Source organism: Filicampus tigris, chromosome 1 (assembly GCF_054856515.1).
Source record: "Filicampus tigris isolate MCC_2025a chromosome 1, RoL_Ftig_1.0, whole genome shotgun sequence".
NCBI lineage: Eukaryota > Metazoa > Chordata > Actinopteri > Syngnathiformes > Syngnathidae > Filicampus > Filicampus tigris.
Window position 1 is genome coordinate 33,736,448 of NC_141217.1, and position 23,162 is coordinate 33,759,609.

General features: G+C 40.7%; 1 protein-coding gene across 2 annotated transcripts; it reads right to left on the reverse strand.

The window, feature by feature from the left end:
• Positions 1-1,346: 1,346 nt before the first annotated feature.
• Positions 1,347-23,037, reverse strand: ahcyl1 (adenosylhomocysteinase-like 1). 2 transcript variants are annotated; one of them, XM_086034787.1, is made up of 18 exons: positions 22,851-23,037; positions 22,272-22,783; positions 14,939-15,053; positions 13,840-13,983; positions 13,069-13,169; positions 12,896-12,998; positions 11,597-11,691; positions 11,422-11,528; positions 8,932-9,048; positions 8,777-8,840; positions 7,362-7,450; positions 7,056-7,126; positions 5,714-5,808; positions 5,540-5,638; positions 5,374-5,442; positions 4,384-4,462; positions 3,253-3,373; positions 1,347-3,165 (listed from the first exon to the last, which is right to left on the reverse strand). In XM_086034787.1, exons 2-18 carry the CDS (start codon positions 22,464-22,466, stop codon positions 3,159-3,161), a joined length of 1,671 nt encoding a protein of 556 aa, XP_085890913.1. In that variant the 5' UTR covers positions 22,467-22,783; positions 22,851-23,037; the 3' UTR covers positions 1,347-3,158. The 2 variants fall into 2 exon arrangements, with proteins under 2 accessions (XP_085890913.1, XP_085890914.1); XM_086034788.1 differs by lacking the exons at positions 22,272-22,783; positions 22,851-23,037 and adding an exon at positions 16,391-16,543.
• Positions 23,038-23,162: the final 125 nt, after the last annotated feature.

Sequence of the window (23,162 nt, forward strand, 5' to 3'; positions counted from 1 at the left end):
GTCAACGATCAGACCCCGCCCAATCGTCGCGCGCTTCCGCCAAGTTTCTTCCCATCGGCGCAGATCCATCGCAGAGGCGGGACAAGCAGCTGTCAGTTATGTCAACGGAGGCAGGACAAGCAGTTGTGTTGTCACATCGACAGAGGCGTTGGGCGCCAATGCATGTGCGTTGTTCATAAGTTCAGAAAAGGCAACCAAAAAAAAAAAGACTATGGACCCGTTCCTGGATGGTGGGGAGAGGGCAGCACAGACTGTCTATTCTCCAAAAAGAACTTGAGGTAACGAATTTGTTTAATGACACCATACTTCAGCTACGAGCTTTGCAGTTAGCAAAAAAAAACGTAGCATGAGTTGACTTTCCAATATTCCTCCATTTGTTCAAGTCACTTTTTAACTACAGTACTGTGCACCAGGATACCGTTTATTTGTGCGCGCCACATCCAGTCGCTCGTCATAAGTAGGACGACACTGCCTTCCTATTGATCAATGCTGAAAAACCAATCGAAGGATGACGTAGGACATCTCGTGGCGGTGATCGTGAAGCGTCCCAGATGCCAAACGACCAATCGTTGAGTATGTCACACACTACACGGGCTTTGATGCGTCAAGACAACTCAAAATCGGCTACGAGCACTTGTCTGTATGTCTGTCTGACCAAAATCGGGCTATCATCGTGAAGTCTGACTTCGGCATTAGTTTGTCAAAGTTGGTCAACGGAAACGCTAACGGAAGTCAGTTTAAAATGATTTGGTCCGGCCAGACAAAATGGCGGCTAGACGGATGCCGGAAGGGTACCCTGGCTGTTGGCGGAAGGCGATAAACCGACCGCAATTTTTTTGTAAAATGCCCAGCTCTGGTATTTGGTTTTCAGTCTATTGATATCTTGTAATTTTCAATGGGAAAATACGTTTTTTACAAATGTGACGTCATAAGATGGCGCATCATGAAAGCCGCCAAGGAAACACAGTAGTTTAACACAAAAAAAAAAGAAAAACTGTTACATTTGATATGTAAGTTGGTCATCTGAAGAGAAAATTCTATTTCAGGGGTTGGCCAGGAATTAGATGGTATTTAAAATCATAACTAATTCTACGACTGCTAAGCAGTCATTTTATGTTTTTGTATTTTGTGCATGGATTCTTTGAAATTTCATTGGGAGGGAATATCCTCCAGTTATGGAATGACCCATATATAAATACTTTTCGCATCTTAGGTAAGGGAGTAGGATTTAAATAGTTTTACTTCATACTGTTTTTCGGACCACCACTACACTGTGTTTCAGAAAGGGAAAATATTTATTTAGCAATTTTTTTTGTACTACATGTTTGAAATTATGAATCAAAACATTTCCTTTAATCAGCTTTATTGGAAGATGCACTCTCCGCTGCTGACAAATGTCTTTTATTGCTGATTGAATGCATGTTGACAACAAAAGAAGACAATCATGTTAGGAAGAAAACACGCTATCTAAGGTTACGTTACAAAGGACAAATGTTTTTCTTCGACAGGCAAGTTGATTCAAAAATAGCACGGTGGAAATTCACACATAGTTACATGGTCACTGAGAGCCTAGCTAATTAATTCAGGAGATAGCAATAGATGAAATTTGGGTGTAGCCTAAAGTCTAGCATACTAGCATAATTTTGTAAATGAGGCTAGCCTACAGTGGAGTGGTTCTTTTGGTGACTGATGCCGCTTGTCTAACCTGCACAACATGTTATGGCTATGATATAAGATCTCTTTCCCTCTTACCTAACCGAGAAGGTTTTGATCGCTTCAGCCTGACTTTGGATTTCACATAAGGACACATTCAATAAGCCTTCGCATTTCAACTTTAAACCTGATGGGGGAGGTTTCAGGTTCCCTGATTAATGATTATTTATTGTGAAAGATTGTGAAAATAAATAAACCTTTTAGGGTATATCTGCAGTATCCCAACTCCAAACACAAGACGATTTTGCTATCTTTTTCGGTTCAGCAATAGTCACTTGTGTTGTAACACCCTGAAGTACTGCCAACTGTTTGCAATCATCCCCAATTGGCCGATTCTAACCACAATAAGCTACAATAATGTAGTTATTACGTACAGGATCAAGAATATATGCCTGTGATTTTGTCCGTCTACATACAATATGCTGCTCCACCATATGTTTTCCGATATACGATGCTTAAACGTTTATAACACTTCAATTATCGATGCAGATGCCTGTCTATGGCGTTTTAAATTATGCATAAGCAATAAGCTAGTGGTTGTTCCTAGAGCAGAAATGTTGAGGTTGTGTTTTTAAAACAGAATTTGTAATCCTCAATTTGGAGCGGCACTAAATAGACAGAGGAATAATTCAGTTTGCCAAACAAGGAAAGCGGCCAAACAGCGACTCGTATGTTGACAAACTTGTAAGCCAGGTCACTTGTATCTCAAGGCACCACTGTATTAATCAGCACAGCTTCTTGGGGATTCAAGGTAGTTTTTATTTTGACCGGCACAACTTGGTGAGGATTTACATTGATCTTAGTTCAAGCACTACAACTTTTGGGGATTTCAAAGTCTTTATTATTAACCAAGCTAAGTGAATAGTGCATAATTTGATGTGTTTTTATTTCGGTAGGAGAGGATCAAATATTTAGGTCCGAATTCGAATGCGTTTTATACATTGCGGTGTTCTGGATTAATTGAGGACTTCTGATATGGAACAGTTGTCCCATATCTTCACTGTCGTTTGGTGCAGTAAATAAGGGTGACCTGGTGATACGTTTGACGGCACGTATTCAAATAAAATATAAATATAATTCAACTGGAATTTGTCCACGTAAAAAGAAGACATTGCTAGACTATAATGTACAAGTGGAATGTATATCATACTTCAATATTTCATGTCACAGACTGGCTTTCATTCTTACCGCCTTCATTTTTGGCACAGAGTTAAAAAAAAAAATAAAATCAAAAAGCCTTAGCTGCTAACAGTGCATGCAAATGAGCTTTTGTTTACATATTTGACAAGACAAACATGCTAGCTGATTATACAATTCATTTTTGAAGCTATGACTGACATACTTTTTAGGTTAGATAAGTAAAATAAGTCCTCCATTTGGTAGCAATTTCTCGAATAAAATAGATATCTCTGTTCATTTCAGCGAAACGTCAGCAGGCCGCCCGATTAATACCTGAGGACAAAATACAGCATGATTGCACACGTGTAAGATCGAAACCAACACTACATACTGTATAGTGTATGGAGGAACGCAAGGTACCTGTAATAATTGGGCTTGAAGGGGCCGTTCTTGTTGAGGCCCATATACTTGGCCTGCTCGTCAGACAGCTCCGTGAGGTGAGCGTCAAAGTTGGGAAGATGCAAACTGGCCACGTACTCGTCTGCAGAGAAAAAGTTACCTCATCACGGTGGGGGCACATGCCCAATCATCAAATCCAATTTCACTCTATCGGCACATTCATTATATTTTCCGGACTATAAGCCGCGACTTTTTTTCCTAGATTTTGAGCCATGCGGCTTATTATCCGGTGCGGCTATTCTGTGGATTTTTCTTACACCGCTCGGGGCGCTCTAACCGGAATGACAATTCAATACAATACATTTCCCATTGACTGGATGTGACTGCAGGTGGAGAAGTTCAACAGGCGAGGGCGCCATAGACTAGCTTATTGCATTAGGTGCTGTAATGCTATGATTCTATGTTTTCCTAGAGGTCCCTGAAGTGCACATGAATGCGATTGGCGGATGTTACGTCTGTTCTGTTGTGTCGATGTGAAACGCTATTGTTGATTTAGCACGTCGTGTGTTGGATTGGCTGACTTTATTAACATAAAACAAGACAGGTGCATATGTAGAATGTAGTAGAACAATAGATGGTGGAGTCTGGTGGACATTAGCCGACAAACTGGAGCGGCAGTCGGCAGTGAAATGAAGATAAGTACCGTTTATTTTCTCTTGGTTCTCTTCTGTTTTAATCAGCAACGTTGCCGCACTGTTAAAAGGCACTGTTAGGAAAGAATCTGCTCAGGTACACACATGTACATTTACAGTTCATAATCCTTCTGTAAATGCAGTAAATATAAAAGTTTTCATTATTTAAGTTTTTTTCCCAGAATATTCTTTAAAAAAAAAAAATAGCGCGGGTGCGGCTTATATAACGGTGCGGCTTATGTCCCGGAAAATACAGTATTTGTTTTTCGTGCTACCGCTGCCTTCTATCTTGATTTTCACTTAAGGTGGTTGACTGCGTATACTTTTTGTGACATTTTTCTTTGTTGCTGTCCCATGAGATTTTTCTGCAGAGCATGAGTCACCACTTTTAAATACGTGCATCTCTGGGGTACACCGTGTTTTGCTTTGTCGGGTGGAGAAAACACAAGCGCAGCTTTACCCATTTTCTTAGGCAGCAGATACACGTCCTGTTTGTAACGTCCCTCTGGAGCGTTGAACAACTCAATTAAGGCCAGAGCCTGCAGGCAAACAACCACACAAGAGAGAGACAGAAACAGAGAGAGCGAGAGCTGACATTCACAACCATCGCCATGAAGTACTTATGTCATGTGTAGCCCCTGACATGGCATGGGGAAAAAATTATTGGCCATAATAATATAACTATACAGCGAAGCTCGACATGGTTTGGCATTCATAGAAATGTTTGGTTTTTTTAAACCTATATTCTCCATTGTTTGCTGGAAAACAGTTTTTGTGCCAAGGCCAAAGTCACGTCTCATATTAAACTTTTGCTTTGGCACCATCTGGTGGCGAGCATCTATTTTAAAGTCAGCGAAGGAACATTTCGTCAGGCCTTAACTTTTTTTCTAACAGAAGGATGTGCTTTGCCAACATCTTTATGGCATCCATAGGTAATTACAATATACAACACTTTTTGTAGAAGCGTCAATAATGCACAGATTTTCGCAATTCGCGGCAGGGGCACATTTCCTATCGCTCTAATGTGCACGCAAAAGGCTACTCTGCGGTCACAAAATACTAAATTGTATGATATACTAATTTTTTGCTACAAAGTGTCTTTAATGTGCACACAAAATACCAATTTGTGGGTTTCATATCATTCCTATGAACAACTTGAACTTCTAGATAAGCGAATGGAGCGCATCTTTGTGACTAAGTGATGTCGTCTACTTTATTGTTATTAGACAAGCTTTTTTTTTTTATATAATATTAGAATTATATAAATAGTATTAATTAGTATTTTGTGTGCGCATTTTACCTGCTTAGTGGCCAGATTGTTATTTCATGGCCGCAAAGTACAATTTTGTGTGCACTTTCTATCTATATTGTGGCGATAAATTCAATTTCCATGTCATGTCTTGGGCTCCGGAGTGGTTACTGAATGCACAGCGAGCGCACAAGGACCCACCTGAGTGGTCGCAGTGATGGACAACACAAAGGTGGGCACTGTGGAGCAGCTCAGATTCAGCAGGCGACCCTGGGAGGGAACACAAACAAACCGAGATGGACGCTAAAACGATGAGTAAAACCACTGGTGCAATCATTCAAAAGCGATCTCGCCAAAGATCCGTCACCTCGGCCAGAAGCACAACTCTCTTCCCGTCGGGCCAGATGATGTGGTCCACCTGCGAGCGGACCCTTTCCCAGGTCAGCTCGTGGCTGCGCAGACTGGCCTGCGTGACGCGGATCAGAGACAATCAGAGGGTGGTCTTCAACAAGAGGACGCGGGACGGACATGTGATTTTTACCACGTCAATCTCTGTGTTGGAGTGGCCCATGTTGCACACCACGCAGCCGTTCTTCATGCGATCCAGTTGCTCTCTGGTGACGACATTCTTGTTGCCTTTGGGACCAAAAACGCACGAGAAATTCACAACAGAAAGACAATGGCGCCAATAGCATGCAGGTGCAAGTGCTTTAACTCATTCGCTGCCATTGATGAATTGACTTGTCTTTTCACAGTCCAACCATTCAATCCCAGGAATTTATTTATATATTTTTTTTCAAAACGTTAGGGTAGAAGAGGGTCTGAAAATGTCTGGCAGTGAATGAGTTAATGCCTCTGTTCCATTTTTTTTCAGGGCTGGGCGAAGTCGGCCTGGCTGTCGGCCAGTTCATTGTTGTCTATAAGTGCTCTGACATTGACTGGAGACTAGTCAGTTGCTTGCATGTACACACTGTCATTGACTAGTAACCAGTCCATTATTTATTTTTGCCTAGCGGGCAAGTAAATTGTCTAAATGCACCCTGACACTGATTTGCAACTGAACAATTATTTGTCTATGTATCATATGCCCTGTCATTGACTGTCAAACCCGTGCCTCGTCTACGTATATGTGTCCCGTGTTTTGACTGGTGATCAGCAGTGTTATAACAGTTTTGGATTTTCCCTTATGGTTGATTTTTATTTAGATTTTTTTATTTTGTATTCAATTACTTTTAATTCGTTCTTAGAGTTTGTTTGTTAGGGTTTTTTTTATGCTTCGTTTAGGATTTTTTTTTAGGTTTAGCAATAGTTTAAATTGAGTATTTGTGGAGTTCCAAGATTAAAAAAAAAAAAAAAGTACTCTATAATGATGTATAGCAAAGTACAATTCCCAAATGACTGTTTAATATTCTTTCTTCTGTGCAGCAAGCAATACTGGAATAAAAACTTTTAAAATTTAAAATTAACCCCCAAAACTCATGTATGAAATTAATTGACAAAGATGAAAACAAAGGACATTTTGCCATGTTTGTTCGCTCTCTCTCGTTTTTATTTTGTTTCATTAACGAAAATGTTTTTTACAATTTTAGTTTATTTGGTTAATTTGTGTTAACTATAATAACCTTGATGATCAGTCTACTGTTTGATATGACAAACTCCGCCCCCCCAAAAATTGTGTAACTTTAACTAAAACTACTAAAAATGTGTGAGGTTTAAATAAAACCAACAGGTTTTACAGACTGAACGCAAAGTACCCAAAAAATGTGTATGGGTTAAAATAAAACTACTATAAAAAAACAAAATTGTGCAGGTTAAAATAAAACAACCAAGAAATTTTGTCCAAGTCCGATTTTAAGTGTGCGTGTTTTTTTTCTGCGTCTTACCAGTGCAAGTGATGACCACGTCCATCTGCCGGATGACCTCGCTCAGTTTGACCACCCGGAAGCCGTCCATGCTGATTGGTTGTGATTCCACAAACATTGTCAACAATTTGAGAAAAATCCCAACAATTCCAGGATATATTAGCATCTTACACTAACAACACGGCTTCGAACAGAGAGGAGCTAGTTTGCAAAAGCAGTCAGTGTTGGCAATTTAGCCACTTTCTGGCCCCTTGAGCAACTATTTAAAAAAAAAAAAAAAAGCAATTAGCAACTTTAATTGACATGAAAATATCAGAAGACACTCACCACGCCTGCAGGGCGCAGATAGGGTCGATCTCAGTGATGCACACGATGGCTCCGAGTGCTTTGAGAGCCGTGCAGCAACCTTTGCCCACCTTCAACATGTACAGGTGCAACTCAGTACATTTGATATGGTAGAAAACATTTTCATGACAGGATTGCTTTGGCGCTTTCTGGTGACATGTTGATGTCAAGAATGTAAGTTGTAGTGAGTTTAGGAATCTCATTTAAACATAAGTAGTGCTTTGCCACATATTCTAATGCAGGGGTCGGCGACCTTTCACAGTCAAAGAGTCATTTCGACCCGGTTACCACGGAAAAGAAAACGCTGGGAGATGCAAACATTAATTTTTACTTATTAAATGAACACATTTTGAACTCTTACAACAAAACAAAAAAAATCGCAGAGTTGATGGTCTCTTTCAAATGAATTAAAAAGCTGAACTTAAATTATCCATCTAGCAAACAAAAACGCCGTGAGCCGTCATCCTTTGGGCTTTCGGCACGTGTAGACTTGACCTGAATTTAAATATACAATGGAATGAAAGCGGACTATTTCACTGAAGAATGAAAATAAATATTTGCAAAATAACTGCCTGAATATTTATTTGACCTGGTTAATGGGACTTGTGCTCTTGAACCTCTGCGCACAGCTCCTGCAAATCACTTTCAAACACATTCATCTTTACGCAGGACTCTAAGCTGACGTCTTTTTTGAAAAGAAAAAAGAAAAACGGTATTTGAGGGAAATGATGAGGCGAGGCTTTTCCATCTCATTTCATGAAGACGTCACTAAAGATGACGTCACGTCTTCATAGCCGCACGTAAAAAAAATGAGCCGATCTGAGCCATGGCTGAATTACTACTATCACCATAAATTTTTATGCTTCATTTTATGCTTCATGTTTCAAGTGGGATTACATTAAAGTCAAATATAAAGTCAACACTGTTACTCAAAACAACTTTGTAGATTTGATCTTCCCGCTGCCAGCACTCCGCCCATTTTGGGCTCCAGATGACATCAATGTCTTATATATATGCGACCTGGCGGTTCAGACTGCCGTCGCATTGCAAAAAATCTGATAGGTATCCGATCTAGGACCACATATTAAAGTGTCCAAAAACTTTGACTTAAGAAGACATGATACACGTTTTTGAGACAAACAAAATAAACTTCACTTATAATTTCCCGACCCCTGTTCTAATGGCATCTATAGAAAATTACAAAACTTTTAATTATTCATAGATTTATTTCAAATTGCGATGTCCCTATCCCTCTGGTCTAGTGGGTGTTTACTGTTGTACTGAAGTTCGTTTTTTTTATCAATTGAAAGCCATAATCATTACAATTAACAGAAATAAAGACGTTCTATCATGTTCTAATTTATTGAGATTTCAATCAATTCCGAATGATAAATCACCTCTCCATAACCGCACACCACCACTTGTTTGCCACCAAACATGATGTCCGTGGTCCTCTTCAAGCTGGCCAAGAAAAAGAGATTGAAAAAAAAAAAAAAAAAAAAAAAGGAGTACATTTCGGTGTGTGGCGGAAGGACAGTGCGTTCACGCTCACCCGTCCAGGATGGATTCACGGCAGCAGTAGAGGTTGTCGAACTTCTGCTTGGTGACCGAGTCGTTCACGTTCATCGCCGGGACACACAGCTTGCCGGCTTTGGACAGCTGGTACAATCTACAAACGTGGCCACACAGTCAAAAATCTACAGCAGTGGTTCTCAACTGTTGTCACTCTGGGACCCGCATCCTCCTATTGTTGCAGAGGTACGAACTATTTAAGAGAAAGAATAAAGCCTTTTTTTTCTGTTTAAAAATAGCCTTTAGAAACATTTTCAAACAAAGTTTCAAATGAGTTAGTCCAAAAGTATATCGCTAGCTATGATAGCCGCTAGCCAAAGGCTGAGCTGCACTGTATTTGTATTTGAGGAACATTTCCTAAACCTTACCCAATATTGTGACTTGGTATGACTCAGTACTATTCTTGAAAAAAAAAAAAAACGGAATAAAAATAAAACATAATTCTTCATTACCTAACCCCAACAAGAATGGGATCTGCGATGCACTTTTGGGTCCCAAGCCACTAGTTATTATTACTTACGAGTTATACTAGTGTATGCCAGAGGTAAGCAATTAATTTTGCAAAGGGACCACATGAGAAAGTGGAATGCTTGCAGAGGACCAAGCCAACATGCAAACCTCAACTTCGTTATACATTATTTCTAATCTGTTTATAAAAAGCATATTGTCTTTCAATAGAATACTACATGGATGTGGTATGTATTGTTATACAGTAATTGGGAAATGCAAATATAAAACAAAATTATAATGGGCTAGTGGTGGGCGATATGGCAAAAATATCATATCACTATTTTTAAAAAATAAAATCACGATCATGATTCTTTTTTTCACATAATTTTTTAGACTAATTTGCAAATTTTTGACCATTTTCCTCATGTTAAACATATAAAACATATTTAAAATGTATATAAAACCCTAGACGAAAAAAGACATCAGCTAAGCTTTCTGAACAGGTTTTAATTTGAATAGTGCCAAATTTTATTAAAATGTGCAGTGAATGTAAACATAAAAGGTAACGTAAACATAAAAACGCAGCTCGTAACGCGGGTCTAGTACTTTGAAGAGTCTTTTAAAGCCCTCGTTTTCCACTGTTTTAATGGCAATCATGTCTTCAGCAAGGTATTAAGTCACTGCCTCAGTTACTTCTTTACACTGCTTGCTTGTTTTTTCATATGGAGTGCCCTTGTTGAATGACTGTGTTACCGTGGGTTGCGTTAGCTTGGAGCTAGCGGCTGCCTCTGGCTACCATGTGTCTGATCTCCGTTTGCTTTGGCTGTCGGCGTAGTTTTTTGGGTCCTATCTCCACAAGTGATTAAACAGGTTTGTCGTGTTGCCATCTGACGCCCGAACCGAGTCCCTGCAAACTTTGCTAATAACTGGTTTGCGCTTTCTCCTCCGAGGAAAAGCCAAACCAAATCGACACTGTGGAAGTGGAGTTTCTTTTCGGGACCAACTCTGCTTCGTGGTGACTTTCCGCTATAGCCTCCCGCTATACAAACAAACAGGGAGGCGGGGAGTGTCACGCACGGTGCACTGTGCGTGCTCTGATTGGTTGGTCGGGTGTGCGTCAGCGGCTTTGAGCCGCCATAGCGCTAAGCTGTATAGAATGTGCCATGTAGCCTATCAAACGATCTTTCGGATTTATGAGATCGTCAACACGTTAAAGTCCTTAACGATCTAATATCGTCATATCGCCCACCCCTATAAGGGGCTATTAAAGGTTCCTCTTTACACATTCCAAAATTCTAACAATATTGTGCGCCAGCCAGCAACTCACATTAGCCATTCCTAGTCAGGACCCCCAAAATATATAGATAATTATAAGCAAGTAGAATATTATTAACAATGACGTATAATGATACAGTGATGACTTAAAACACAGCCAATACCTACGGCCTATGAAACGCTAGCTTTGTGTAGCATTATCTGGCCAATCCTCTTGGCCATCTTCCCTCCACAGTGAGGAAATAATAATTTTGCTAACATTGTTGTCAATTTTGCTAGTCTCTTCTGGGACAAATAGTTACTAGACAGGTCAAAAACTCACTAAATAAAGTGAACAATTAATGAGACAGCTGCACTCATCTAAATTGCTGCCACCAGAGTCCTTAGAAAAACCAGGAAACTGGACCAGATCACACCTGTCCTCATATCACTGCACTGGCTTCCTGTGAGTCAAAGAATCACGAGATATCAAGAAATCTTGCCGCTGGTCTATACATCTCTAAATGCTCTTGGACCAAACTAATATTACAGCGGCTTACTGAGTCACCTTGTTGCGAAACTCACTGTGTATTAAATGTTACTGCCTATTTTACCAGTGTTTCAGTGCTACTTAGCGGCAACATTCACAACAGGTGTTTGAGCCACAAAAAAATCTCCAAAGATGTTCACGTCTATGCCTTTCTGTCACTCTCCCAGTCTCTCCGCATCTCGTCTGCAACCCGCCAATGGCACTCAAGAGTCTCACCGATGCACTCCAGTGACGCTCTCCTCAACGATGCCCCGCACTTTCTTGAACACGTTGGGGTATTTCTTGTACACCCAGTGAGTCAAGTCTCCGCCGTCGTCCAAAATCTGGAAAAAGACCGATGAGAGTTGAAGGTCTCCTCGCTGCACCAAAGCCACGCCATACCGCAGTGTACCATATTGGCCTGCCAGCCCTCCGTGTTGACACAGCGGTCGATGCACCACCAGAAATCGTCCTCGGTCTCGCCCTTCCAGGCAAACACAGGCACTCCTGCAGAAGGCAACGTGCCAAAAGGATCAAGATTGATGGCCACAAGATGTTGGGCAGTTTGGAAGACCACCAAAATGTTGGACTTGGACTTGTCATCATTAGGATGTAAGGGCAGCATAATACACAATGGTTAGCCCGCCTGCCTTATAGTTCTGAGGTTCAGGGTTCAAGTCTCTCCATCCTGTGTGGGGTTTGCATATTCTCCCTGTGTTTATGTGTGTTTGAGCTCCTTTATTCCAAAAACATTTGGCTATATTGAGGATTCCAAATTGTGCATAGGTATGAATGTGAGTGGGAATGTTTTTTTGTTTTTTTGCCTATACTGTACATTCCCTGAGTTGTTTGTCATTGTCAATATGGTTTGTCTATATGTGCCCTCACGTAACTGTCACCCCCCGCCCCCTCCCCACCGGCCCCAAAAGTATAGTTGTGTAGGTTAAATTAAAACAGACAAATGTTGATCAGGCAAAACGAATAACGAAATAAATTAATAAATGAAAATAAAAGATGTACAGGTTAAAATAAATATACGACAAAAAGGAGTGCAGGTTAAAATAGAACTACCAAACAAGCAAAAAAATAAATAAAAAAATAAGGGATACGGTTTAAAATAAAATTACAAATGGAAACATTTGTCTATGTAAAAATATAAACAATAAAGTTGATTATGTTAACCTAAAACCACCAAGTAAAAATTGTACAGGTTAAAATAAAACCTGCATGAATAACAAACTTCTCCAGGTTAAACTACAGCTAGCTAATAAAATAAAATGAAATTGAAAAACAATTATCGGGTTAAAACAAAGCTAACAAAAAGAAGAGCAGGGCATGTAAAACTAAAACTAAAAAAAAAAATGTTGTGCATGTTAAAATGAAATTACAAAAGGAAGTAGTAGTCTAGGTTACAATAAAACCAATAAAATTGATCCTGTTAAAACAGAAAGACCAAATACAAGTTGTACTTGTTCGAATAAAAGTACCCTAAAAAGGTGTGTGGTTAAAATAAAGCTAGCAAAAAAGTTATAAAGGTACCAAGAAAATCTGTTGAGGCTAAAATTTAACTACCCAATAAGTTACACAGGTTAAAATAAAACTATGCAAAAAAAAAAAAAAAACAAGCAGTTGTGCATGCTACATTTCAAGTGTTGGTCAAACTATTGAAATAAGAAATGTGGACCTCCTGGTCAAACCTCGGGCATCTCACCTGTCTCGGCCAGAGCAGCGGCCACCTCGTTCTGAGTGGAGTAGATGTTGCAGGCGGTCCAGCGACACTGAGCCCCCAGAGCCACCAGGGTCTCGATCAGCACCTGACAGGCAATGGGGATGAACAAAATGACAAACACGCTGGGAAGGATGCAAAGAAAGTGAGCAACCTACCGCCGTTTGAGCCGTGATGTGGGTACAGCCCACCACCTTGGCCCCTGCCAGAGGCTTCTCACCCTGGGCCCGCTTCCTCAGGGAAATCAGGGCCGACATGTCTGGAGGAAGCAAACGTGAATTGGAACGCTCGTCACGTTGGGAGTAGCGTTGCAAAATTGGAAGGATTTTCAAACTTGGAAACAAGTTGGCACAAAATGCACATTTCTCGGGTTAACGTCATTTCCGTGAACAATTTGGACATCTGGGCCAGCAAATGAAGCGCACCTTTGTGAGGAACAGCGATGAGGGATGACCTCTACTTAGCTTTCTGGAGATGTGCGCTCCATTTGCTTACCCAACTGTTGAGGAGCGATACTAATTTTAATCATTTGCACTTTGTGCCCACATTTGAGATTTAAAAAATATATATATATTTCTTAATTGGAATTTATTTAGATGGTGAACAGGAGCCAATTGCAGCTGACTTTGGGCAATTCTGATATTTGTCAGAATAATAACACTTAAAACAAAGATGTGAAGTACAGGCAGAACATTTGTTTCGCAATACTTTGGCCTTTAGGATTTGGATTTGTTTAACTTTACAACAGAGGGAAAAATCTGCAAAAAAATCGCCTGCTTTTTTTGGGCAGAGAATGTTTAAATGTCATACCTTTATCTTTTGTAGCAAATCAGCAAAACGTTGGCCATTTTTTTACAAATTTTAAAGCCAATATATCGTCTGCTTAATTGTTTGGGCCCTACTTAATGAGCGATCATTTTCAAAAGTACCTTGTTCTGCAATTTCAATCTCACGGCGGCCAAACTCGGCCTGTTTGATGTTCTTCACGCAGAAGTCGCTGCTGCCCTGTGTGTTGACCTGAGCTTTGTCTCTTGGGGACGTTTCATCATCAGAGCTGTCAGTGTATGAGGCAGCTGGCAAAAGATGGAAGGAAGGAAGGAAGGAAGGAAGTAGGAAGGATGGACAGAAGTGTGAATAAATACATAAAAAGAGGCCATTTTAATCCTAGTTTTTGCGCTGTCCTTGTCGGATCATTGTCGCTGTCAGGTTGTTTTGTTTCTGCCGGTGTTCTGTTTTGTTTCTTGTTGTTTCTTTGCTACTTTGAGTTTTGGGCTTTTCAAGATTTGTTTGTCCGCGTTTTTGTTAATAAATATTTTCTTCAGTACCCCCTGCTTCTCCTGCCTCACTGCATTTGGGTCCTCCATCCCGGAAATGTGACAACGGTACTTGACTTTTTCCACATTTTATGTTACAGCCTTATTCCAAAAATAGATGGAATTTGCATCCAAGTACTTAGTTATCTATTTCTGACAATATGGCTGAGTGAGCCCGCTAATTGACATAGCAACACCCCCACGGCTAATTGACAAGTGTATGAAGCATCTGCCTCCACTAGTGAAAGTGTGAAAATGCTTTTATTGTTTTAAGGACGCACACTATTTTTTTTTTGCCCACACTCTGGACTCCACTCCTGTGAGTAGACACAGCTTGCCCCGATCAATACCTGAGTTTCACCGTTGTCGTGGTAACAAAATCCAGACTCACCATTGGCTCAGCTATACATAGGGCGGGGTGAACTGTTGTGCACTTGAACGAGACAGGGCCACCCTCTCAAAACGGGTTAATTTTAGCAAGCTAATGAATAGGGTGTAAGCAAGTGGGTCAGCTCATTCGTATATTAGGCAACATGAAAAAAAATGTATGTAAAATTAATTCTAATAATAAAATTTTTTTGTGTTTTTTTTTTTATATACGTGGGCAAGACGAAAAGATGGGCCGGGTATTGAATAGCACACGCGCCATACTTTAACCACCATTGATTACGGAAGCGATGCTAAGATGCTAGGATGCTAAGATGAAGTGTGGTACCTGAGCTGTAGCTGTCTGTGGATGACTGCGAGATGGAGCGAGAGAGGGAGCGGCGGCCAGCCTTGGTCGGGTATTTGCTGAACTCCTGTTTGTCCTCTGCATTGGCAAACTGGATCTACAGGAGAGGAAAAACACAACAATAAGGTTGTCAATTTTTTTCAAATTTTTCAAACTCCTTTTTCATAATAGACTCCATTGGTATCCAAAAAGTCGTTTTTTTTTCCCCCATAGTGTTTGAGTGTCAGTTGTACAATATGTCGTGTTTTTGTTCTCCCAGCTGAGAACATTTTACACATAGAAGAGCTCTCAATAGGCAATTTTGTCTTGAAAGTCAACCAAATACAATAATACGGCCAATGAATACAAAACTCCAGATTGTTTCTTGAGCCTTCTAATTCCTGAACATTTGTGAGCATAAGTCTGTTCTCTTGCAAACGTATCCGCAGGATTTCAGCGATCACTTCTTTCAAATGTTTTCATTCACTGTGGAATGCTGTCAAATTTCCTCCTTATTTTAGATGTCCATAGAATGTGTTTGCACTAAAAACCCACGCGCAGGTCAGCACAGTTGACAAAACATGCATAAATCCGGGAGCACACCAATGGCAAGGGCTTGTACTCTGACAAACTCCTTCAAGGGAATTTGCTCAAATGGCCCCCAATTCTCCAAAAAAAAAAAAAAAAAAAGATAAAAATCAGCCCAATCGAAAGGAAATTGGGTGGTCTATCACAACCAGGATGCGTCAAAAAGTCTCAAGGGCCCCATGTCCAGAATTGAACAGAAGTCTGCCATTTTGGTTTCAAGCAGCCATTTTGGGTAAATTCCATCAGCAATTCCCCCCCCGCGGAAAGTTTTGGTAGAAAAATCGGCCCCAGACATCAATTTCACCAATCGGCATCCAATTGGGTGGATGTGTCAATCCTAAGAGGACAGACCAAAAAGTCTCAAGGACCTATACCTGAAACTGAAAAGGGAGTTTACCATTTTGGTTTGAAGCAGTCATTTTAGGTCAGCTGGCTCCTACGTTGACAAACTCCTGCTAGGGAATTAACCCAAACTGGAAGCAGTTATCTGAAATGGATAACGTTAAATTCGGAAAATGTTGTTAGCCTACGCCATATCGTCTAGTCCGGTCAAGTCTGGCAAAGTCGTGGCCTCTTGAAAAAGATCATTCTCCACAAGGTCATACAGTTGTTGCTAGCTTCTTTATTGGTTTTTAATGTTGAATCGACAACATAAATATCTGTCCAAGCTACATCTTCTAACGTACAGTCACTCTATCAAGATCCTCGCTTACACTAACGTTCGCCGTCATCAGATTAATGCCAAATAGTGTGCCTTTTCCAAAGCCGTGTGACTCGCTTGGATCTTGCCATGAATTGCGCAAGAGCAAAACAAGCGCGCCTGTTGAAATGAGGCCCGATAAGTTCGGGTTGTTAGCGGCCACTCACCCTTTCCGTGTGTGCCATCGCTGCCTGATCCCTGCCCCTGCGCTCCCCGTGTGACATTTTCAGCACCTGCTGGACCCAATGCTACCGCGCCGGGAAAACCCTCCTTGAAAAACCCGAGTGGGAGGCACCCTTCACCTGTTCTCCTCCTTTCTAATGGCCAAAGGGAGAGCGGCGGGCACAGAGAGAGAGAGAGAGAGAGGGAAAGAGAGGGAGAAAGGCCAAGCGAGGTAAAGATGGAGACAGAGATAGGGAGTGAGAGACAGAAATAAAGACAGTAAGAGACTGTGATGAAGAGAGGGAGAATAGCCAGAGAGCGTTTTGTCCCCTTTTTTTTCTTCTTTTTCTGTTCCTTCCTCCCTTCATTTATTCTTCTCTTCCACACTTCTTTTCTTCCTTTGGTCTCATTCCTCCCCCCTTCTTTCCTCCTTTATTTTCTTATATCTTCTCCTCTTTCCTTATTTCGTTGATGCCTTTTTTCCAACCTTTTGTTCCTGGCTTTAATCCTTCCTTCTTCCCCCTTTTTTCATTTTTGCTCCTCTCTTTTCCCCTGTTTTCATTCCTTTTGTTCATTCGTCTTGTTTTCCTCCATTCTATCCTTCCTCCCATTCCCCCTTCATTCTTTATTTCCTTATTTTCCTCTCCTTAATTCCTTCCTCATTTATTTATTTAGTTATTTTTTTTCCTTTCCTTCTCCTGTTCCTTTTTTAATTCCTTCTCATCTGTTGTTTTTTCCCCTTCTTTCCTTCTGTCCCCTTTTTTCCTTCTCTTCAGTTTCATCCTTCCTTCAGTCCTCCCTTCTTTCACTCCTTTTCATTTTGCCTAAATTTTTTCAGTTGCCTTTTTTATCCTTCCTGTTCCTATCTTCTTTAATTAATTTCTTCTTTCCTTCCTTCTCCTCTCCTTTACTTCCTTCTTGTTTTCCCTCCCAATTTCCGTCTTATGTTTCGCCACCATCCTTTCCTTCCTTCTTTTTTTCCTTTTTCTTATACCATCCAAGGCAGAGTTGAGTGCTCAACTAAAGAGAGGTTTGCGATATATCGGTTTAAAAAATAAGTGCACATGTATCAGTGAGTTAAATCAGATCAAGTCGACAAATGGCTAATAGGAAGAAAGTAGTAATTATTTTTACAGGTTGCAAAGGGGCGACATCAATGCCCGCTCTGACAGTACGACCACATTTTATTGGCCTGGCCCTTGTTTTCATTAAACAAACAAGCCATCCAATTACATCTTAGAGCTTAAAAAAAAAAAAAAAAAAAAAAAAAAAAAAAAAAAAAGGGGTTTTCCTCGAGGCGATCACTGGCCAAGCGGCAGACTTAAGCTGCTTCGGTGAGGTCTTTCTGTCTGACTGTGTTAGCAACTTACTGACCCGGACGTCATCCAACAGACGGTCTTAAATCAACGCATTGGCCGTTCGTCTATGTCTTAAAATAAATGACTTGAGGCCGTTGAGTCGCAGCGGATTACACACAAATCATGGCGTGTACGCAACACCAGTATGAGAAAGAGGGACAGATAAAGTCGCAATCTGCCAAGATAAAGTCATATTTTGATAATAACGCAATGCAATGCCACACTGTGCGGCCGCACGTCGCTCATGTCACTGTTGATATGACGCCGGCAATGCAGAGTACAGTACTGTGCACAGTAATTTCGTAGAGTACATTTTACATACATTATAATTACTAATTTTATTATTAGTCTTTTTTTTTTATACATACAATATTATATAGTACATGACTCTAAAAAGACTATATTTGGTCTCAGTCCAAACAGAGTAACATTTACACTTGGAAGAGAATAATATTCAGAGTAAATTTTTACATTTTTACTTGAAAAAAACAAACAAAAAAACTATTAAAGTTTTTCCACTCAGAAATTTGATTAAACTTTACAAGGAGAGTTTTTGAGTCAATTTTACTCGCATTGCGTTAGGGTTGAGGAATGTACCAACAACCTTCAGGTTAGGAAATGGCCACTCTACCACATGAGCGATGAAAAAAAAACTGTAATAGTTTTTTTCAAGTAAACAACTTTCCGTGTAAAATTTACTCTGAATATTATTATCTTCCAAGTGTAAATTTTACTCTGTTTGGACTGGGAGCAAATATATAGTCTTTTTAGAGTAAAATGGACCCTACGAAATCTACTGTGTAACTGACCCAAAAAAGCTAAGACAGGGAGGAGTATTTTGAGTTAGTTTGTGTTTATTTTGTTTGTTTGGTGCTTATTGCTAATTATTTTTGCGCAGCCCCAAGCTGTGACTTGCAGAGCCCCGACCGAGGGTCCGAGGACCCCAGTTTGAAAACCACTTGGATAACATATTCTGCTCACCTGCCAGGCAATAAGAACAACATGTGGACTCTGTTCCAATATGAAAACAATATTGGATGGTAAGGAATGCTGCAGAGAGCTTATGACAACAAAGCACTTTGTTATGAATACACACCGGAGGCTCAAGTCCAACTGAGCCGGCACCCGCACCGCGGAGAAAACCAATGAATATGCGAGTCAAACATGCTTCAAGGAGACATATTTGACTGTGTTCATTTCAAGGGCCGTTGTCAACTAAAAGTCGTCTGTTACTGGCCGAGTCCTGTCAAGCCAATACGAATGAAACTGCCGCTGTTTTTTTTTTTTGTTTTTTTTAACATCATGATCAAGTTGTCCAACTAAGTGAGTGAGTGAGTGTCCGTCTGTCCGCATATGTGAGTCAGTGACCTTCTGTCTCCTTCCCGTGGAGCCGAGCCATTACACAACACGCCCAGCTGGGAATGAGACTCACTGTATATTTGTTCATGCATCATCGTTTGAAAACCCCACTGTTAATACTGCAGGTCAAATTGACCTGTGAATAGTTTGAAAGAAAATCTGCTGCGCTCATTCTATTCTTATTCTTTCATATATTATTTTATTTGCGTACGCTTTGATTTACTGAGTGTAATTTGTTCGTGAGAGGGTTTGTATTCACAATTTTTACAGATTGAAATTAAGTATTGGTGTGCCTTTAAGGGGTGTGGCCAAGTAAATGTATACATATATACATATATACAGTGTTGGGCAAGTTACTTCCAAAATGTAATATATTACATATTACTAGTTACTTGCATGTGAAAGTAATGTTTCTTTACAATATTACTCTATTTGTAGAGTAATGCGTTACACAAGTTTAAGTTACTTTTTCAAAAATCGGGGATTAATTTATTTAATAATGATTTCAAGACCTTAAAAGGAAAATGCAAAATTTGCTGCCATACTCTAGCAGGTAAAGTTAATTTATGAGCATATTTAACTATATAGTGTGGTCTATAATATTAAATGTTTCGACCCTATGGTGTGGAGGGACATCACTACCCTTTAATCAATATTTGTATCAATAAGATTTATTTTTTAGAAATAAATATTGGAACTGATATTTTGTCGAGTAAATAAATCATCAGACTGTAAACCACAAATGAAATGATCATTATTCTCAAATTAATTTACACACTGGGGGCGGCATGGCTCAGTGGTAGAGTGGTCCTTTCCCAACCGGCAGGTTGTGGGTTCAATCCCCGGCCATTGTGACCATGCTGAAGTATCCTTGAGCAAGATACTGAACCCCCAGTTGCTCCCGATGCTGCGTCATCAGGAGGTAGATGAGGTACAGTGTGAAGCGCTTGCCATTTACACACAAATAATAGTGATGCATAGCATATAATCGATAATTGGTCTAACAATATAGATAGACAGATTATAATAATTGAAAGTTCAGTTCGTTAAAATGTTCTTTTACTACATGGAGACAAAGAGCGCGTCAGACTCTAATAATGGCGTCTATTGTAGTTTGTCCGATTGATGATGCCGTAGCGTGACGTCATTTGTCACCGGCAGATGATTTGCATTTTGATTGCGAACAGCCAATCAGAATCACTACGTTTTACATATGGCAATTGACGGCGCTACGTTCATGAAATCGTATCTAAAAAGCACAGTGACTTATTTGTTTGCAGTTTCTTCCCTTCGTTTTACTTAGGTTTGTTCCTGCTTGTATTTTGTGTGACAGTGATTATTGTCACAAACAATACGCCCTCAGCCCTTTTTAGTTGTTGTCAATAATATAAAGACGATTGACTTCCTGGGAAGAAAGTTGACTCGCGCATTTACGTTGCGTGAAGCTCCAAGAGCGACAAGAACTTATTATTTGAGTATAGCTGGAAGTAATAGCTTACAATCAAGTGATGTTATGTACTGCCCCTACTCGCTAAATGATGTCAACATATGTAATATGGTCCTGAAAGTTGTAAAGTTGTATATATATATATATATATATATATATATATATATATATATTTTTTTTTTTTTTTTAATATTCACACAACAGGTCACATTGAGATAAACATTGGAATGGTCACCAGCCAATGTCAGGGCATGTATTGACAAACAATAGACAGATTGCCAGTCATTGTCAGGGCAAATAGACAAAATAGACTGGTTGTCAGTCAGGGGTCAAGGGTCGCCAGTCAATGTCATGCCACTTATAGACAACAGAGTAGTTGCAAGTCAAACTCAGGGCATGTTTCGACAAACAATTTAATCGTCACCAGGGCTGAACAATTAATCATATTCAAGTCGACATCAAAATGTAGCAGACTGCAATATTAAATTGCAAAGGCTTCAATTTGCAGAGGAAAAAAAGCCCTCTGCTTCATAGTAGTCGGTCAGTTAGTAGGTTTAATTTTCATTCATTTATATAATGTCTTGATAAGTTCATTTCTTAAGACGTGCATGTACATACAAATGGTAAATGGGCTGACACTTGGATAGCGCTTTTATACCTTGGGTACTCAAAGCGCTTCACAGTTACCTCATTTAACTACTGATGGCGCAACATCAGGAGAAACTGCCGGTTCAATATCTTGCAAGGACACTTCTACATTTGATTGATTGATTGACATGTTTATCGACAATGAAGCATGTATGAAATATACATCCGCACACCTGCTGCCAAAGGGATAAAAACACAATAAAGCCATAGGCTTACTTATTAATATTGCGGTCACAATGGCCAGGGATTCAACCCCCAACTTCGAGGGTGGGAAACAAACACTCTAACACTGAGCCATGCTGTCCCCAATATACACATTTATTTACAATATTGTAATCTAATTTTTGATTTGTTTACACCACGTTTGTTTGTTAGAATTTTCTGTAGTTGTAGTGGACGCTTCAAAGACTGCAAGTAAAAGTGTTTAATACAGTGACAAGTTAACTAAGTAGATACATAAACTGTCTCACATATTAATTCATGGTTCATTTGCCTTTATTTTCGCAGGAGCCTACCATATAAGAACAACATATGTTGTATAGTAAATCTAATATTGTTTGTTGTAATACAGACTAATTTATTGCCTTGTGTTTGTTAAAAAATGCAAGGGAAGAGGACCTTGAAAAAATATTCCCATATTAAATCTCAATCACAGGATTTAAGAAAAAAATGCTGGGGAGGTGGGGGCGGGGGTGGATTATTTTTCAAAATATTTCAGCCCAAGTCACCACTCAATATCACCGCACATACAGTGGGACAAACACGCCTTCCCACTCACGTTCACACTTCGGGACGATATGTTCTTTAATGAAGCGAATAGGCTAACATGTTTTTGAACTGTGGGAGGAAAACCACAGGCAAGCAATTTGAACCCTCAACCCAAACGTGCAAACAACCTCACACTCGTCCCACACGTTGCTCGTAGCCCTACGTTAGGATGTTATCCTAATCTTACTGTACTGCGGCAGTTACCATCCGGGCCAGGATAAGGTTTGCCCCCCACCCCCCCGACTCGTAATGCGGCGGCGCCCGCCTCCTCCCTGGCAGGCTGATGGCGGGTCGCCCCGTCCTTACCTTCTTGACGGACTTGAGCGTTGGGACGGCGGTGAACGCGGCGGAGGGCATCTCCCCGACGTTCATGTTCACGTCGCTGCTGTTCTTGCTCACGGTCATTGCCGAGTATTTCTCCGCCACGTTCTCGGTCTCCTTGACGTACTTGGTGCCTTGTTTGACCTCCACCATTCCGTCGGACGCCGTCGAGTCGCTCATCTCATCTGCCGAGTATGGTGTCCCGTTTCGGGGAGCAGGGGGTGATGGGACAAGGTTGCCGCAGGGAGGGAGGAGAGGAGAGCGGTCGTGTGGGCCCACCACAAAAGCACACGTATTTAACTTTGGACGTGAATATTAAGATGTTTCGTGTCTTGGCGAGTTTGTTTGAAGACACTTGCTTGGTTCTAGCGACAGCTGGACTCGCATCGGTCCGCAGGCAGGCTGCATCTCCACGGGGAGGGGAGGGGGCGATGCTAGGGAGCGAGCGGGTCACCTGAGCTCTCGGGAAGGGGTGGAGGCGGTCGCACTCATCGACTCTGCGGGAGAAAGCAGGGCAGTCAAACCAACGACAGCCATTATTGGACTTTGTGAATGAATTTGTACCATTGAGTTAGTGCGACAGTCAAACATTGTGTTGCCATGGTTACACAACGATATGTTTTGGTTCGGACTACCCCCCTTTCAAGAAAGCCGGTAATAGTCCCGCCGTCTTCGCCGTGATTGGTCGATTGTGAAACAGTCAAGGCCACCTGAGCTTCCGTAAAGTGTGCCTTCATCTGCTCTGCGGTGGAAGCTCATTCGGTGAAATGAAAGCTATTGTTTGATTTTGAGTTGCTTTGTACTCAGAGTTAGTGACAGTCGCACATTGTCCGTTTCCATGGTAACACCCCCCCCGCCTCCCTCATTGCAAAGTGT